We start from the raw sequence: 15394 nt of genomic DNA, 5'->3' as shown, positions 1-15394 counted from the left end.
AATCGAAAATAAATTCGACAAACGTAAACGTAAACGCAAACGCACACGGCACAGAATGAATCTTTGAGATATAGAAAGATAGAGAATATATCGGGTGGGCATGTATTCGTATGTAGGAACACGCTCGCTATAAAACGCTGGCCGTGTGGGTTCCGATAGCTACACAGACTCGTATATCTGTCAGTCTATAGGCGAGGGAAAACTTTCTATAATATGTGGCAATGGGGAATGAATGGGGGTCCATGGCTGCCACAATGCAATGCAACACTGTTCTATATAAAATAATTACTCGTCAGAGGTTACGGGCTCTACAGTTGTCAAAGATTTAGGTCGGACTCTGAGTCATGGACAGGTGAGAAGATCTCTCGTCTGCAGAACAGAAATATTCCAAAATATGAAATGCCCAACAAGTGAGTCATGGGTCTGGCTGGCCGACTGGGGTCCGTCGCATCCATTGGTTTGCACACCGCTCTGTAGCACTTTCTCGCCCTCTCTGGCGGGCGTTTATGAAAGCGATACTAACATCATCCAGGTCCCGATCCCTGTCCCGCCGGCCACCCCCCAGGCCGCGTATCAGTGGCTTGTAGTAGCCGCCCACGGGACTGAGGTGGGTGCGCAGTCTGTCCAGGGCGTTCGCTGTGGTGGAGCTCTTTTGGTAGCGACCCATGATGGCGGCGGTGCTGCTGCCACTCCCACTTCCACTTCCACTGCTGCTGGTGGGGTGGTAGCCCAGTCCGCCGCCTGGATAGTAACGTCTGTGGCGGTCGCTCATGGCGTTATCTCGTTCCCGTTCCCGATCGCGTTCCTTTTCCGCTTCCGGGTGTCTCCGACTGGAGGAGCTGGACGACTTATCCGAGCTCCGGCGATGTTTGCTCTGCTTCTGTGAGGGATTTGCCTTGCTTTTGCTGCTGCTGCTGCTGCTGCTGTTGTTGTTGCTGTCATTCGTGGGAGTCTTGGAGGAGCTCCTGCGTCCTGTTTTTGGATCTTTGCTGCTGCTGCTACTATCTTTGGTATCCTCCTCGGCTATGGCGGCTGCCGCTCTATAATGCACGAAAGAGATCGATCCCAAACAGTTTTCAGATTCGGCTGGGCTTTAAGGGGGATGGGATTTTCCTTTTGCTTTCTTTTGATTGCTTTTCTTTCGTTTTCCCCGCGACGAACGGACGGTCTCGCGACGAACGGCTCTCGGACGGGACGCGCTGCCACGACACGGACCAAAAATTAACTGAGGAAAATTTTCGGAAAATTCATGCGACGACCAAAAAGAGACCGAGAAGAAGATCAAGATGAAGGAAATGCGAGGCATTCACAAGAAGATGAAAATATTGAGGAATCGTTTTTATTTTTGGTGAAAAGTGTGAAAATATTGCGCACTTGCGCGCCACACAGAGAGCCAGAGAGTGCGGAAGAGAGAGAGCGACCCAAAAGAGTGGGGGAGAGAAGAGAGCAGGTAACATGTGTGGACGAGTGGGTGGATAGTGATAGGAAGAACGGTTCTTTTGTTTGCCAGCTGCGCGCGCGGTTTAAAACGCACGCGAATCACGCACACGCTTGCGCTTCATTCAGAATGCAATCCATTCTGTAAATTGTAAAATAAATTCGTTTCCGTCAGCTTGCGGGCGGTGCAAAACAGGGAAACGAAACGATCGTAGCGATCGAAAGTGACGCGCAAGAAGGGGGTGGGGCGGCGAGCGCTTTTCACAAGAAAAGCCTTGAACTCTTGCCGACGGAACGCAACGGGCGAGCAATAAAAGTTCTGTGTTGTTGAAGAAAAAATATATTTACAAAAACAGAACAAAGCGTAATACACAATATACGTTTTATTTTAAACGTGCGCGCTCGCATATAAATAATAAAGGAGTAATTGCAGTAAACGAAGAGACAGCACGAAAGAGCAGAGCAAATATTGAAAGAGAGAAGGAGAGCGAGAGCGGAAGCAAAGTGAATGCTTTTTCAAACGGTTATTTAAAAGTTCTACTAGAAGAGAGAGGAGATCGCAAGGAGGAAGCCCGAAAACGCAGACAGCGAGAGGCTGCAGAAACAGGGAAGCTTCTCCGGAGCTTTTATGGCTGCAGTGCAACGCTGTGTGTTTGGTCAAACTTTTATGCCATGAAAAGCTCAGGCAAAAAAAGGAAAGAGTATAACGAGTATATTTCGGTTATGTGGGGAATAAATACTCCCACAATTTTCTCTCTCGTTGAACACTCTTTTCGAAATATCCGACCTCTGGATCACTGCACTTGCTCTTTGCATGATTTATGACTGTCGCAATCAAAATGAAAATGATAAATCAAAATTCATCGGGAATTAGTACACTGGAATCATGTCAGGCACACTTATATGGCGTTAATTGTGGAATTTGATTTATGGCAATATTTTCACACTTTTTTGCACGGGTACTGGCGCTTATGAGGGGAAACTTTCCGAGAGAGAGAGAGAGAGAGAGAGAGGAGTGGCTTTTACACTGGAACTACCACTGGAAGGACAAAGAAAGGGGTTCCTTCTCCTTCACACTGGAACTACTAAAAGTTTAAAGGGCAGGGGGTGATCAGGCGGCAGGCAGCGATTGCCCCGAAGTTCAACGCGATTAAAAACGCACTCGAAACGTTTACATAATTGGCCTTCTCCGCCGACGAGGAGGAGGAGGATTATTTTGGCAGAAAGAAGATTGTGGCTACTGTCTGTATCGCGATGCGAGCGAGGCGGCTGCGCTGCAACTAAAACTCGTAATTACGCGTCGACCACGACCACTCTGCCGCAAATCAACGCCGATCGGACACCGAGGAAATTCAAATGAAAATAAAATCAAGTGAAAATAGAGAAGAAGGAGAATAAATAAATGATGATCGCCGCCGACGGAGAATTTTGACCGAGTTTTGTTGTTTTTTTGTTTTTCGACGAAAGAAAAGCAAAAAGAAGGCAAAATTAAAAATAAATTATAAAAATCTTTTGCTTCATTTCCCTTTGCATCGATTACCGATTGCTGCTGAACCGTTTTTGTTGCTGTTGTTGTTGTTGTAGATTCTGTTGTTTATTATCAGGTCGTTCGCTTGGATTGCGTCGAAAGCGCTGCAGCAGACTGTTGCAGCTTTCGGAGAGCAGCTGTGTGACGCTGGCAGCGGTGGCGCTCCTCATGTACCGTCGCTGCTGTCGCGGCGCCTGCTGCTGCTGCTGCGGCGTTGCCGTTGCCGTCGCTGTCGCCTCGCCATCAGCTGTTTTTCGATTTTCACTTGAATTTGGCAAAATCTTTTCGCTTTTCTCGCGATGAAAACGATTCAGAAATGTGGCCATATCGGCCACTTTTCGCTATGTATTGGTTTCTGCGTGGGTTTCTCTCTCATCCGGCGGATGACGACAATCCGGATAATACTTAAAAAGCGAGAGAAGAAGAATCGATTCGATCGAGGGGGTTCGTTCTTCTGTCTAATTTATTAATTTGCTTTAATTTCTGGTATTTTGTTTTGCTGTTTATAGAGAGAGCGGGTGTTTTTCTTGTAGAAATGATGGTATTATATCGTATATAGTATATATCTAAGGTATAGACAGAACGGATCGGATCGGAGAGCGGAGCAGAATTTTGTGTAAAAATAATTGAAATTGTAAGAGATTTTTGCGGCAGCTTCGACGGAAATAGCCACACAACAGAAGAAGCAGTCGCCCCCACGGATCCACTGTTCAGATCAGCGACAATTTAAAGTCCATTTGAAATTTCATTCAATTGAATTTGCACTTTAGTTTGGAATATTGGCTTGTTTTGCATTTTTGGGGAAACACACGCACTTTGAGCCATTTATTTATCCGAGAATTTCAGGAGATTTAGAGAGAACGCAGCCGATTCCCCGAGCATTGGTAACGAAGAAACAAACAGAAACAAAACCGAAACCGAAACAGAAATCAGCGCAACATCAACGAAAGCGTACGCCACAAATACTAATTATAAAGATTGAAAATATCGCCGATGTCAGAGTCGAAAGTGGCCGCCGCTGTCTGAGGCGAAAACCGTCCGTGCGGGAGAGCTGTGCGGCTGAGAACTGAGTGTGTGGCTGTGACTGTGGCTGTGGTTGGGGCTGAGGCTGAGGCCTCCTCTTCCCGTGGTTTCTATTATTGTTTGCTGCAGAAGAAAAGAACCGAAAAACTAGCCACAGCCACAGCCACAGCCAGGAGAAGAATCGCCTGCACGAGTAACCGAGTAATACCCTTACTTTTGGAACACTTCCTTCTCCCAAGTTTTACATACAAAAGAGAGTCGTAGGTGGTGTTAATCCTTAGTGAAGTTTCAGGGTAGTAAGAGCATTCAAGAGTCGTATATATAGAGAGAGAGAGCGCGCGGTAGATCGGGAGAGAGAGCGCTAGAGATCGCATCCACCATCTGGTGTTACATATTTTTAGATATCCCATTTTTCTCTGCTAAAAACGCGTTCCGTTCCGCGTATTGTTTAGTGCTATTTTGTTGTTTTTTAGTTATTAAAACAATTACATACAGTTTGGCAATATTTAAACAATAAACCAGCAGCAGCAGGAGCGCCAAAGGCAGCGGTAGCATCATCAAGCAGTTAAAAGATTAGCCAAAAAAAATTATAGCAACCAAATAAACAGACAATAAATTAAGTGGCCGCCGCGCTGGCTATTTATAGAGAGCAGCCCCCAAGGAAATTGACATTGAATTTCCCCTTTTTCCTTAGCTTTCAGTCTGTCGATTGTGCAATGGTTTTGGTGCAAGAGTCTGCTGCCAAGAGCAAAGAGCCCCCAATCATCAGAAAGAGGTGTTTTTGGGGCTGTGGATGTTTCACACTTGAAAGGCCACAAAAGTACAGGAAGTACATACTCGCACAGACACGGGGGGCCACAGGCAGAAGCGATGGCAATGGCAAAGGGAATCATCATCATCATCAACATCATCATCATCATGCTCTTCGTCAGAGGCCTTTTTTTGGAGAAGCCCGAGTACCGCACCGAATGACTCATCTGGTTATTTATGTGGCAAGTTCTTGATGATGTGCAGGGGGAAGGGGAGCAGCGGCAGGGGGGCGGGGAGCAGTAGTGCTGTTAGTAGTGCAACGAAAAACACACACACAAAAAACACTAAATATGTATGATTTGTGGAATACATATAGAATCTACCTCGATAAAGTGCAATCCCAATGCGGATTTGGACATTTCATTTTGTTGTTGCTGTTGTTGTTGTTGGTGTAATTGTGGTGCCTGTTGTTGTTGTTGCTGCTGTAGATGATGTGGTTGCAGTTGTTGTTGATTTGAGTGATTGAATATGACAGAATTGCTTTGTTGCAACTGTTGTTGTTGCTGCTGTTGCGGTGGCTGTTGTTGCGGTTGCATCCCAGCCGTTGACGACGACGACGGTGACGCGTAATACAATTGCGTATTTGTATTTGGATCATATTGAAGCCCAGCGACGGCGCCCCCTCCTGTCGCTGCTCCTACCCCAACGGAAGCATTCAGAAATTGTTGCTGCTGCTGCTGCTGTTGCGTATGCGGATGCGTTGTCTGCTGCTGCTGCTGCTGTTGCTGGTACTTGACCGACGACTGCATCTGATTTGGCTTGGGATAGGCATACGGATCAAAGGTCTGCAGCGGCTTGCGTTCCTGCTGCTGCTGCTGCTGCTTGGGAAGATTATAGTAATTGCGACTCATCATCCCCAGCCCAAAGTTGGAATGTGGCGGATGCTGCTGCTGCTGGTGTTGCTGCTGATGGAGGAACTGCTGTTGGTGCTGCATGGCCGTGGGTCGCTGGGCAGAACTGAACGAGACAGAGTGCGCCAGGGGGCCGCCAACCCCAGAGCGAGGATAACTTATTTTGGAGGCAGGTTGTGGTTGCAGCTGTGGCGCCTGGTAGGCTCCATACATTTGGGGCATCATGCCGGGAGGTGGCTGGAGCGACGGCTGTTGCTGTTGCCCAAATTTATTCTCCTTGTTGGTATTCTTCTGCAGAAAGAGAGCCAGGCCGGACTTGGGCGTCTGCTTAGATGCCGCTGCCACATGCGAGGATGAGTACGATTGCTGCAGCTTGTGGGGGAGATGTTGTTGTTGCGGGTACATATGTTGTTGTTGTTGATGCTGCATGAAGGGATCACTGGATCCATTCATGGCCGAACAGGCAAAAGTGTTCCAATTCAGGAAGGGACGTTTATGCTGTGGATATTGCTGCTGCTGTTGTTGCTGCTGTTGCTGTTGTTGCTGCAACAATCGCTGATAGCCACCCATCGGTAGCTGTGAGGTAGAATTCGACTTTCCAATGGGATAGCAGTTCCGATGCTGCTGCTGTTGTTGCATCAACGGCTTCTGCGGGTCGTAGAGCTGCACTGGCACTGGTATCTGCGATTCGCCCCCATATTTGTTCCCGCCACAGCCGCTGCTGCTGCTGCTGCTGGCGTTCGTGGGGCCTTCGCCAACGGTTGCCCCCGTGATCTTCGGGTCTTTGTTCTGCTGCTGCTGCTGCTGCTCTCCTCCTCCTCCTGCTGCTGCTGTCAACGACTGCGACATGATGCTGCTGCTGCTGCTCTTCAACTTTAGCATGTCGTTCAGGCATTTCTCTAGCTTGTTCTCGACATCTTTCTGGCGCTTTGTGGCTGACGTTGCCGCCGCTGTTGTTGTTGTTGTTGTTGCTGTTGGCATCTCCGAGATGATGTTGGCAGCCATCGAAGAAGATGACGATGCCCCTGTCCCTGCTGCTGCTGGGGTACTTTGTTGCGGTTGTTCACTTTGTTGTTGCTGTTGCTGCTGCTGTTGCTGTGATGTTGTTGTTGTTGAAGTGGCATTTGTCGTCGTCGATGGGGCAATGTGGAACGAGGAGGTGAACTTCGAGAGCTGCGGCAGATGTGTGGTGCAGCAATTAGTGACCGTAAAGCTGCTCGTACTGATCGTACTATTGCTCTTCTCCGACTTGCGTTCCAGCGATGCCGAATCATCGCCGCCTGCCGAGGACATCTCCACCTGTTGCTGAGTGGAGGCTGCCTCTTGGGGGCGTCGAAAGAAGGCAGCCGCACAGCGTGGCGAGGGCACACAGGAGCTGCTAGAGCTTTTGGCCACAGCAGGCCCAGGAGCAGGAGGTTGCTGCTTGGCCAGAGGAGGTGCCACAGGTGGCGGTGCCTCCTTCCGTTGTGTCTGCGACATCAGTATCGCCGAATTGGAGGTGCTTCTGCTCAGCGACGGCAAGTTCTTCATGTAGCAGGGTATGTGGGTGCGGCTGGTGGTTCGCTGCAGACCTGCTCCTGGGACATGGCTCATGGACACACTCTTGGGCAGAGCCTGCTGCGTCTGCGGCTGTTGCATTTGCTGCTGTGGCATCTGCTGCTGCTGCTGCTTGACGGGTACTCGACTGACAAGTGGCGTCCCATTCGTGGCGGGGGAGCGTGGCTGCTCATTGCATATGAGCTTATAGAGATCATCCTTGGTGACGGCCTGGCGCACCTTCAGATCCAGATGCGACAACGAGGCGTTCTTCTGCAGCTTGTGGGGATTCGAAGCCTGCTGTGGCCGCTGCAACTCCTTTTGGGCCGCCTCCGCCACAGTGGGATCAAAGATGGCCAACTTCTTGGCCGTCTTGGCGTCCACCTTGAAGGGCTGTCCCGCATCCCCCAGCTGTGCCCCGCAGATCTTCTCGTAGTTCCAAAAAGTCCGCTTCGGCGTCTGTCGCTTCTGAGAGGAGCCGGCGCCGCCGGTGAGGTTTTCGCTCCAGAAGTCGTTCATCAGCTGCTTGTTCAGCGACAGATTCGAGCCGCTCTGCAGGCAATTCTTTCCGGGCAGCGGACGGAAGGGATTGACATTTTGGGGATTGGGCGTGCTCCCCAGCGGCATGTTGGAGCTGGAGATGCTGCGCTGCAGCTTGGGCTCCCCTCCGTTCTGCGCAAAGATCGAGGGATACGCCAGACGGAGGGGTGGCTGCTGCTGCTGCTGTACCCTGGGATTCTGGGCAAAATTGATGGACGACGACTTGGACAGTGGACCCATGGAGCTGGACGATCCAAAGGAGGATCCAGCTGGTGCTGGCGCTGGTGCTGGTCCCACCGGAGTGGTCTTCACCGATTGCTGCGAGTTGGACTTGGCCAGCGGCTGCTGCTGTCGCTTCAGGCGATCGTACAGATCCTCGCACTCCTGGAACTCCTGGTGCAGCTTCCTGTCCAGCTCGCTGTAGTCCGGCAGACTCTTCAGATACTTGTTCATCATCTCGATCTCCGCATCGTAGAAATTGGCATCCAGCTTGGCGCTGTTCGTGGCCGCCGCCGACTTTTCCTGCAGCTCCTGCTGCTGCTGGAGGAGCTTGTCCAGACTGATCTCCGTAGCGGCTGCAGAAGCAGCAGCTGGAAGCGGCTGCTTTTTGGGCGCTCGACATGGCACTGGTGGCGGCGGCGGCGAGGAGGATGGCGATGAGGAGGACGACAGCGAGATGCTCGAGGCGGGACTCGAGGCAATGGTGGCCATCAGGCGCGCCGGCAGCGCCGTGCCGGAGGAGCTGATGGTCCCAGTGGCCGCATTGTAGGCCAGCGGATGATGCTTCCGTGGCAGCGGCGGCGTCGACTTGGGACTCGCCGGCAGCAGAGGCCGATTCTTGCGCAGCGCCAGCGGCGAGGAGATGGGCGACCGCACAGCGCACTTGGTCTCCGGTATGCTGGACGACAGCACCGATGCAAACTGCGGGGAGACCACCTGCTGGAAGAACTGCTGTCCGCTCGCCGGTGGAGTCGGTGCGGGTTTCGCAGGAGCTGCCGCCTGCTGCATGCTGGCTGATGGCAGGGATTCCCTGGAACTCTCCTCCCTGGCTCTCAGTGTAGTCGCACTAGTCGTTGGGACTGGAATTGGAATTGGGATTGGGCTTGGGCTGGGCTTCGCGGGGTGGCTTTGTGGTGGCACTGCAACTGCGGAGGATGTCTGCCCAACAACATCTTCACTCATTTAGGTTCTCCTTTTAAACCGTTCTAAAGTCGCGCGGGATCTGCTTTTGTTTATGGATCGATCTGCTTTTGGCAGAATATCAATTGTTATCAGCTTTTATTCCGCTTTGCTTTGTTTTTATCGCGTATTCTTTGAGTTAGAGTTCCACCTGATTATTTTTGGTATACTAGATAGAGATTGTCGAGAGAGAACTACGTATGAGAGAAAACATTTGAGGGGAAACCTATGTGGACTATCAATCCATTACCGTTAGCCATATCCCGTGAACATTCTATGCTACAGCCTACGTTCACGCGTGAATGGCAGCCATTCCACTGGAAGGATACATTCACACGTGATTGGCAATGATGTTGATGTTCGAATCGCAATCACAAAACCTCATTCATTCACTCGTCTCCTATGTAGCGAATGATTCCGTTCGCTAATGCGAAGTTATTCTACGTTCTCGCGTGAATGGCAATTTGAATGCCCATTCAGTTCACAGAAAACAAAACCTAAATCACTCGTGGCGATTAGCTTTGTCATTTCTTACAACTGAATCCATACTCTTATGGGATATTTTTGTATCATTCAACGAATATATGTACCACAGTTCTATCCCATGCTCTTAGGGGAAGCCTAAACCTAATCCTACTGAATCTTTCCATCAACAGCCTTAAACCCATAGCTTTCCATCTGCAAAGGTATGTACATACCATTTCTGATCTTGTGTGTGTGTGTGTGCATGATTGTTTGAATAATCGAGAGAATAGCAACAATCGAGGTAAATTCTAATTGTAAATAGTTTTCAAACAGAACACAGAAAATAGGGGAGACACTAGACGGGAAACGGAACCACAGAGACACCGAACAGCACAGCACAGAGCAATCACGACGATCACGACGAGCACCATGAGGAGGAACGGCACCAACCTGCAGATACTGCTCCGGTATCTTACTGTTCTTCGGCACAATGATCTTTTTGATTATAATGATCTTGTCGCCCTGGATCTTCGTGATGGTTATGGGCACACCCATCTGCGGACGCTGCGGCTTGGCGGGCACTGGTTGCCTCACGGTCCGTACCACCTGTGGCCCCGTAAGGATGCCACCGGGGCTGGGCTTTGCGGCCGGTGCGGGCTTGGGCATCGGCTTCTGGGCCGGTACATGCTCCTTGTGATCGCTGCGCACGATTGAGAAGTGATACAGTGGCTTGTCATCATCAAGGATGCTCTTCTGCGGCACAATTTTCTTTTCCACTTTGCGCAGGACTACGCCCAGCATGGGTGACTCCTTGGGCTTGATTGTAACGGAGCCACTGGGTGCGGTGACCCGTTTCAGATTCACTCCCAGATTGGCCCCCACGGGCGGCGGTGTCTTTCTGCGAATCATCAACCTGGGTACCTCGTGCACCTCCTCTTCTGGCTGTGGCTGGGCCACTGGCTGTGGATTGGTGTGGAGCGAGGGCTCGGGTGCCACCAGGGGCGAGGGGCCCGGAAAGAGTGCCGTCAGGCTGCTGCGACGGCTAGTCATCATATTGGGTGCCGACACAGTCTTCGTGAGCGGAAACTTTGTTGATAAATTGGGTGCCACGATCCTCTGAGGTGGTTCAGCCGCGGGCTCGTTGGCCGCACTGGAGGTGCTGCCCCGACGGCTGGTCGCCTTGGACACCGAGGCACTGACACTTGTTGAGTCGATGCTGCTTATGCTCGCCGAGCTCTGCAGGCGGTCGGGGGCAGCGCTGCGCTCGCGATTTCGCTCTTCTGGCGATATGGAGCGCTCTCTGTTGCGAGTGGAGCGGGCGTCGCGTGCCGCACGCTGCATGCGTAACAGCTCAATGGAGTCGGCCAGGTGAGAGGTGCTCTTCTCGGGGGAGGACTCCTTGGAGGTGGCCTGAGCCCCAGCATCGTCCAGGACGTTGGGCAGTGAAGTGAGACGATCACGTGGTGCGGGATTCGGGGCCAGCGACCCCTTGGCCGGATCGGGCTCATCCTCTTCTTCATCCTCCTCCTCCTCCTCCTCCTGCTGGTCTCTCTCCTCTTTTTCTAGCTGTCTGCGCTTCTCGCTCTCCATGACCCGCTGCAGCTGGGCCTGCACCTCAAGGGCGGCCCGTGCCCTGGCCTTGATTTCGGCCGCATGTGCCAACCGCAGCTGTTCCTCGGCAATGGCCCGTGCCTCTGTTTCCGCCTGGGCACGGGCCTGGGCCGCAGCCTCGGCAGCGGCTGTGGCCCGAAGATTGGCCAGATCTGTGGCCGTCATCTGCTTGATGCTGAGACGACGCTCCGTATCGAGGATCAGCTCTTTCTGAGACGTGAGATCCGGACACCCGAGGGCGATCATTTCGCTTAGTTCGTTTGACATTCTACTGCCTGGGCGGTGGCGCTTTCTTTGCTTGATTCTTGGTCCAGTGTGCTCTGGCGGTGGCTGCTTCTTCGGGTGTACAGCGAATCAAAAAAAAAGAATGGGAATTCTTCTGTTACCTAATCTTGCACTGGCGGTCGGTCGGGCTGTTTCCCCACGGACTGCGTTGGATAGCGTTCGATCGACTACTTGGACGAGACTCGCGAGGCAGCTGGCGCTGGCCACAAAGGAAACCTGTGGCTGCTCGACAATCGAATCGAATCGAATCGGATTAAATCGGATCTCGTACGCTCAATGTCAATGCCTCATTGGCATTTTGGCAAACGCCTTTCGACTTGACTTATTAATTGATCCAATGATCGTCGGTGATCGACCAAAAGATCGGATCGCCGTGTCCCTGCGTCCCTCTTGGCGCCCCATAAATACGTCTACATCCGATTTATTTGTATATACGAGTATAGTAGCTCTTTCAGACAGAGGGTGAGAGAGACGTACAGTGAATCTCCTCTCTGTAGCTGCACATTGATCCTCGAGAATGCCCGAGAAACAACATGCATGTCGGCTGCTCGACTAGAGTTTCGCTGAAAAGGATTCCACCTTTCAACTGATCTAGATCCTTCTAATAGAGCTTTCACTGTACATTTGTTTGGATATATATGTCTATACATATATAGAGAGCATATACTCGTATGTATATGTTTATATACCTTAAAATTACAATTCGTAAACAGCAATGAGCTCATTGATCGCAGCGCCGCCTTCACAGACTTCTCCGCCTCATCGCCCTCCCTCTACACCTTGCCCTGCCCTACATATATCATCCATCTACATCATCGGAGATCCCTGGAGATCTTTGGCCGATCTCGAGACCTACTAATTTGCGATATCTCGCTGGGGTTCTGTGTTCTGTTTGAAAATCGGTTCGGTTTTTATTTTTAACAAATAGACGACGACGCACGTAAATTGGCGCAGCCGCCGGACCGGACCGGACCGGACCAAGACACAGTACGTGTGACGCTAGTGCTCCCCATGTGTACAGTGAAGCCTCTTTCAGAGGTGTGAATGATCTAATGATCTCTTTCTAATACCCAATTGCTGCCTCTATGATCTGTGATAATTGCGGTGTTGCAAATTGATTGCATTTTTCAATTAGTTTCAGCTTTTTCCCTCCTGATCTCTGGTGATCTTTTAGCGCTTCTCTCAATCGTCTTTCACTGTACGATCGCATACACACACATGATCCACACTACATATATTATGTAGATGAGGGAAAAAACTAAGGGAACAACATTTCCATCCCACTGTTGACTGTTTTTTTCCATCATACGAGTGCGAGTATGTCCGAAAGGTATGGTACGAGTATTATTGGGTACTCGTACTCGTCCATGTTTTGTATCTTGAAAATTTTTCGCTATATAAATTTTGTTGTGGCACTAAATATAAATGCAAGCATTACAAAAATAGCAATAGAGACGAAATTATAGAAAAACCCGAACGGGGGAGAAGCACGGAAGGAGGAGCACAGAGGCGGCTCTGTGGCAGCACCATCAGCAAAGATCAACATGATCATGATGATGATGATGTGGCAGGCAGGCAGGCATCAGGCTGATGAATAATCCCCGCTGATCTGTGTGGCGCATACAGAGTATATGTATATAGAAACTATATGGTATATATATATATCGGGTATATACACGTGTGTGCTCCATTTCGTGTGATTTTTCTCTTGTGTGTTTGTTAGTTTTGAGTTTTTGTTTTGATTTGCTTGGCCGCTGCTCCTCCTCCTCCTCTGTCTCCTTTCTTCATCCATTTCTCATTTGTTGCTATTCCTTCTGCATGCATTTCTCTCATTTGTTTCTGCCTCGTCAATCTCTATCTATCTGTATCTGTATCTCTGCAGTTGCACTAGTCTGTATCTGTTTCCTCCCTGTGCAAAAAGTTTGTTGGAAAAGTTCAAAGTTCATTTGAAATCTATTGAAATCTGTGTGCACTCCGGGGGGTATAGATTTGGTTTCCCTTCCCTCACAATTATCACATTCGTTTGGTTTTTGTTTTTTTTTGTTAACACTTTTTTTTTTTGTTATTTTGTTTGATGTTGTTGCTGTTTTCAATTTTATTTTTAAAACACTTAAATTTTCCTAGTTTTTTTGGGTATTATGTCACATTGTAGCCCTCAGAAGCCCAACAATTGTTTCAATTTGCGTTGTTCCTGGCGTTCTTTTTGTGCGTTTCTTGTTTGTTTGTAGAAATCATTACAGGTATCATACATAGTATATATCTTTATATGTAGATCCAATCCCGAAACACACGGATAAACAAAGTTAGCGAAAGGCAGCGATAAAAAGAGAGAGAGAGATATACATATATATGTATATATATACTTATATACAGATATATAGTGAGGGAAGATCCGAACCCAGTACCGTTACACGTTTTGTTAGAAAAGATATGGCCAAAAGACGATCCGACAACCGACGATCCACGACGACCAGGCGGCGGCAACACGGACGACACTCTGCTGCCAACAAACGAAGATTTGAATCTGTTTCGGTTTTCTCAAATTTGAAAATTCTCAACCGACAAACCGAAAACCGAAAAAACACGCAGAGGAGAAAGAAAAAACTTTATTTATAATTTTCCAATGGCGGCGGCGCAGGGCAAGAAAGCAGTAAGAAGAAAAAAACTGCTTAGAAGAGAAGCTGCGCGCGCATCATCAGCTGTGTGGTGGCATGGACATGCGCAGTGGCAAGAGGCACAAAGAGAGACAGAGAACGATGCAGAGAGAGGGGACACACACACAACATGTATGCATGCAACACTCAACAAAGAGACACAGACTCGGGAGACAGCAGCAGCAGCAGCAGCAGCCTTTCCATCACTCACGAGATAGTCGTCCGTGTGATCCACAAAGTACTCCTCGACTATCCAATTGTCGCCGGCATATCGATCGACGGGCATATCGCACAGTGCCACCAGGTCAAAGTGATTACGCTGCCGCTTGAGCATCAGGCAACGGGTGATTGCCACACAATCTTCATCGTCATCATACCCATTGTAGTACGCATCCTCGTCCTCGTCCTCGTCCTCGTTGAAGCCATTCTTCGCCTTCGTCGCCTTGACCGCATGGCGGATGATCTGCTGTTGCTCCAATTGTCGAAAGAACTGAATCTTGGCGAGATCTTGGCGAGTCGGAGGGGGCAACGGGTGGAAATTCTATGCGCGTTACTCAGCAGCCCCACCTAATTGGCGGCGGAATGGGCAACTGACAAAAGCCGACGAGGAGCAGAAGAGGCAGTACGAGCAGATCGGAACAGATCAGAACAGAACAGAACAACGAGTTAATGTCAAATGATCAATTGATCAACGAAAATATATAACTAGGACGGAGGCGGAGACGAGTACGGAGACGGATACGGGCGGCAGAGAAGTGTGCCGCCACAGTGAATGAAAACTATAAAGATGGTTTGCTTAATTAAGCAAATTGCTGGATAGAATAAAACCTTGGATTGCACAAACAATTGTTGCTAAAATTTCATCATGTTGAAAGTATTTTTCCCAGACGGTAGTATCTTATCAGCTATGGGGAATATCTCTTATTCTTACAGTAACCATCTATGATATTCTTTTAGTTGGTTTCTCAAGAGAACCACTTGAGAGCTTGTAGAGCTATAGATAGATAGATCGTGTTGGAGTTTGGATGATTTCTACATGCTTAGGAAGCTCTCTAGATATATTTCTTGCAGGAATATGTTAAACATATTCTATGGATTATATACAATTCCTGATCGCTGCAGTATACTGCCATTTCTTGTACATGTTTTTGGATCTTGCCTAACTTAAACATACTCCATGGATTAGTATACCAATTTGTCGTGTAATTACTGATCAAAGAAGTGCTCTGCTCAGACTAATAGATCTTCTCGAACATCCCAGTAGACCAAACGATCGGAAAATGGATCATTCGTTTCGATAGTTTGTTAAACATTCATTTGCGAGCTTTTTTAGGAGAAAGTATCCATGTTCTGGTCCATTGGGATACGATAAATAAAATATTTAACCCTAGACACAATTTCCTCCTCGAATAGATTAATTTTTACAGGCAGCACACTACAAGTTAAAGATCTTCTTGCTTAAACAAGTTCCAAGT

At 49.2% G+C, this 15394-nt stretch overlaps 1 protein-coding gene across 12 annotated transcripts in view; it reads right to left on the bottom strand.

Annotated features, from left to right (window-relative positions):
* The window catches only part of LOC108155300 (serine/threonine-protein kinase Doa), a 40097-nt gene that overhangs the window by 7991 nt on the left and 16712 nt on the right, over positions 1–15394 (bottom strand). Inside the window, exons 1-2 of one of the 12 annotated variants that reach the window (XM_017286015.2) lie at positions 9820–11312; positions 5122–8883 (exon numbers count right to left, since the gene is read on the bottom strand). The exons of 3 other annotated variants lie outside the window; for them this stretch is intronic. In XM_017286015.2, the coding sequence (XP_017141504.2) occupies positions 5122–8883; positions 9820–11247 (5190 nt within the window). In that variant the 5' untranslated portion in view covers positions 11248–11312. Of the gene's footprint in view, positions 1–523; positions 1041–2977; positions 3891–5121; positions 9792–9819; positions 11313–14130; positions 14293–15394 lie in introns of those variants that run through there. 8 more of the 12 variants (XM_033388595.1, XM_033388598.1, XM_033388599.1 and 5 more) reach the window with 8 other exon arrangements.

Source organism: Drosophila miranda, chromosome 2 (genome assembly GCF_003369915.1).
Source record: "Drosophila miranda strain MSH22 chromosome 2, D.miranda_PacBio2.1, whole genome shotgun sequence".
In the NCBI taxonomy this organism is placed as follows: Eukaryota; Metazoa; Arthropoda; class Insecta; order Diptera; family Drosophilidae; genus Drosophila; species Drosophila miranda.
Note: the sequence above shows the minus strand (reverse complement) of the source record. Positions and strands in the feature narration are given on the sequence as shown.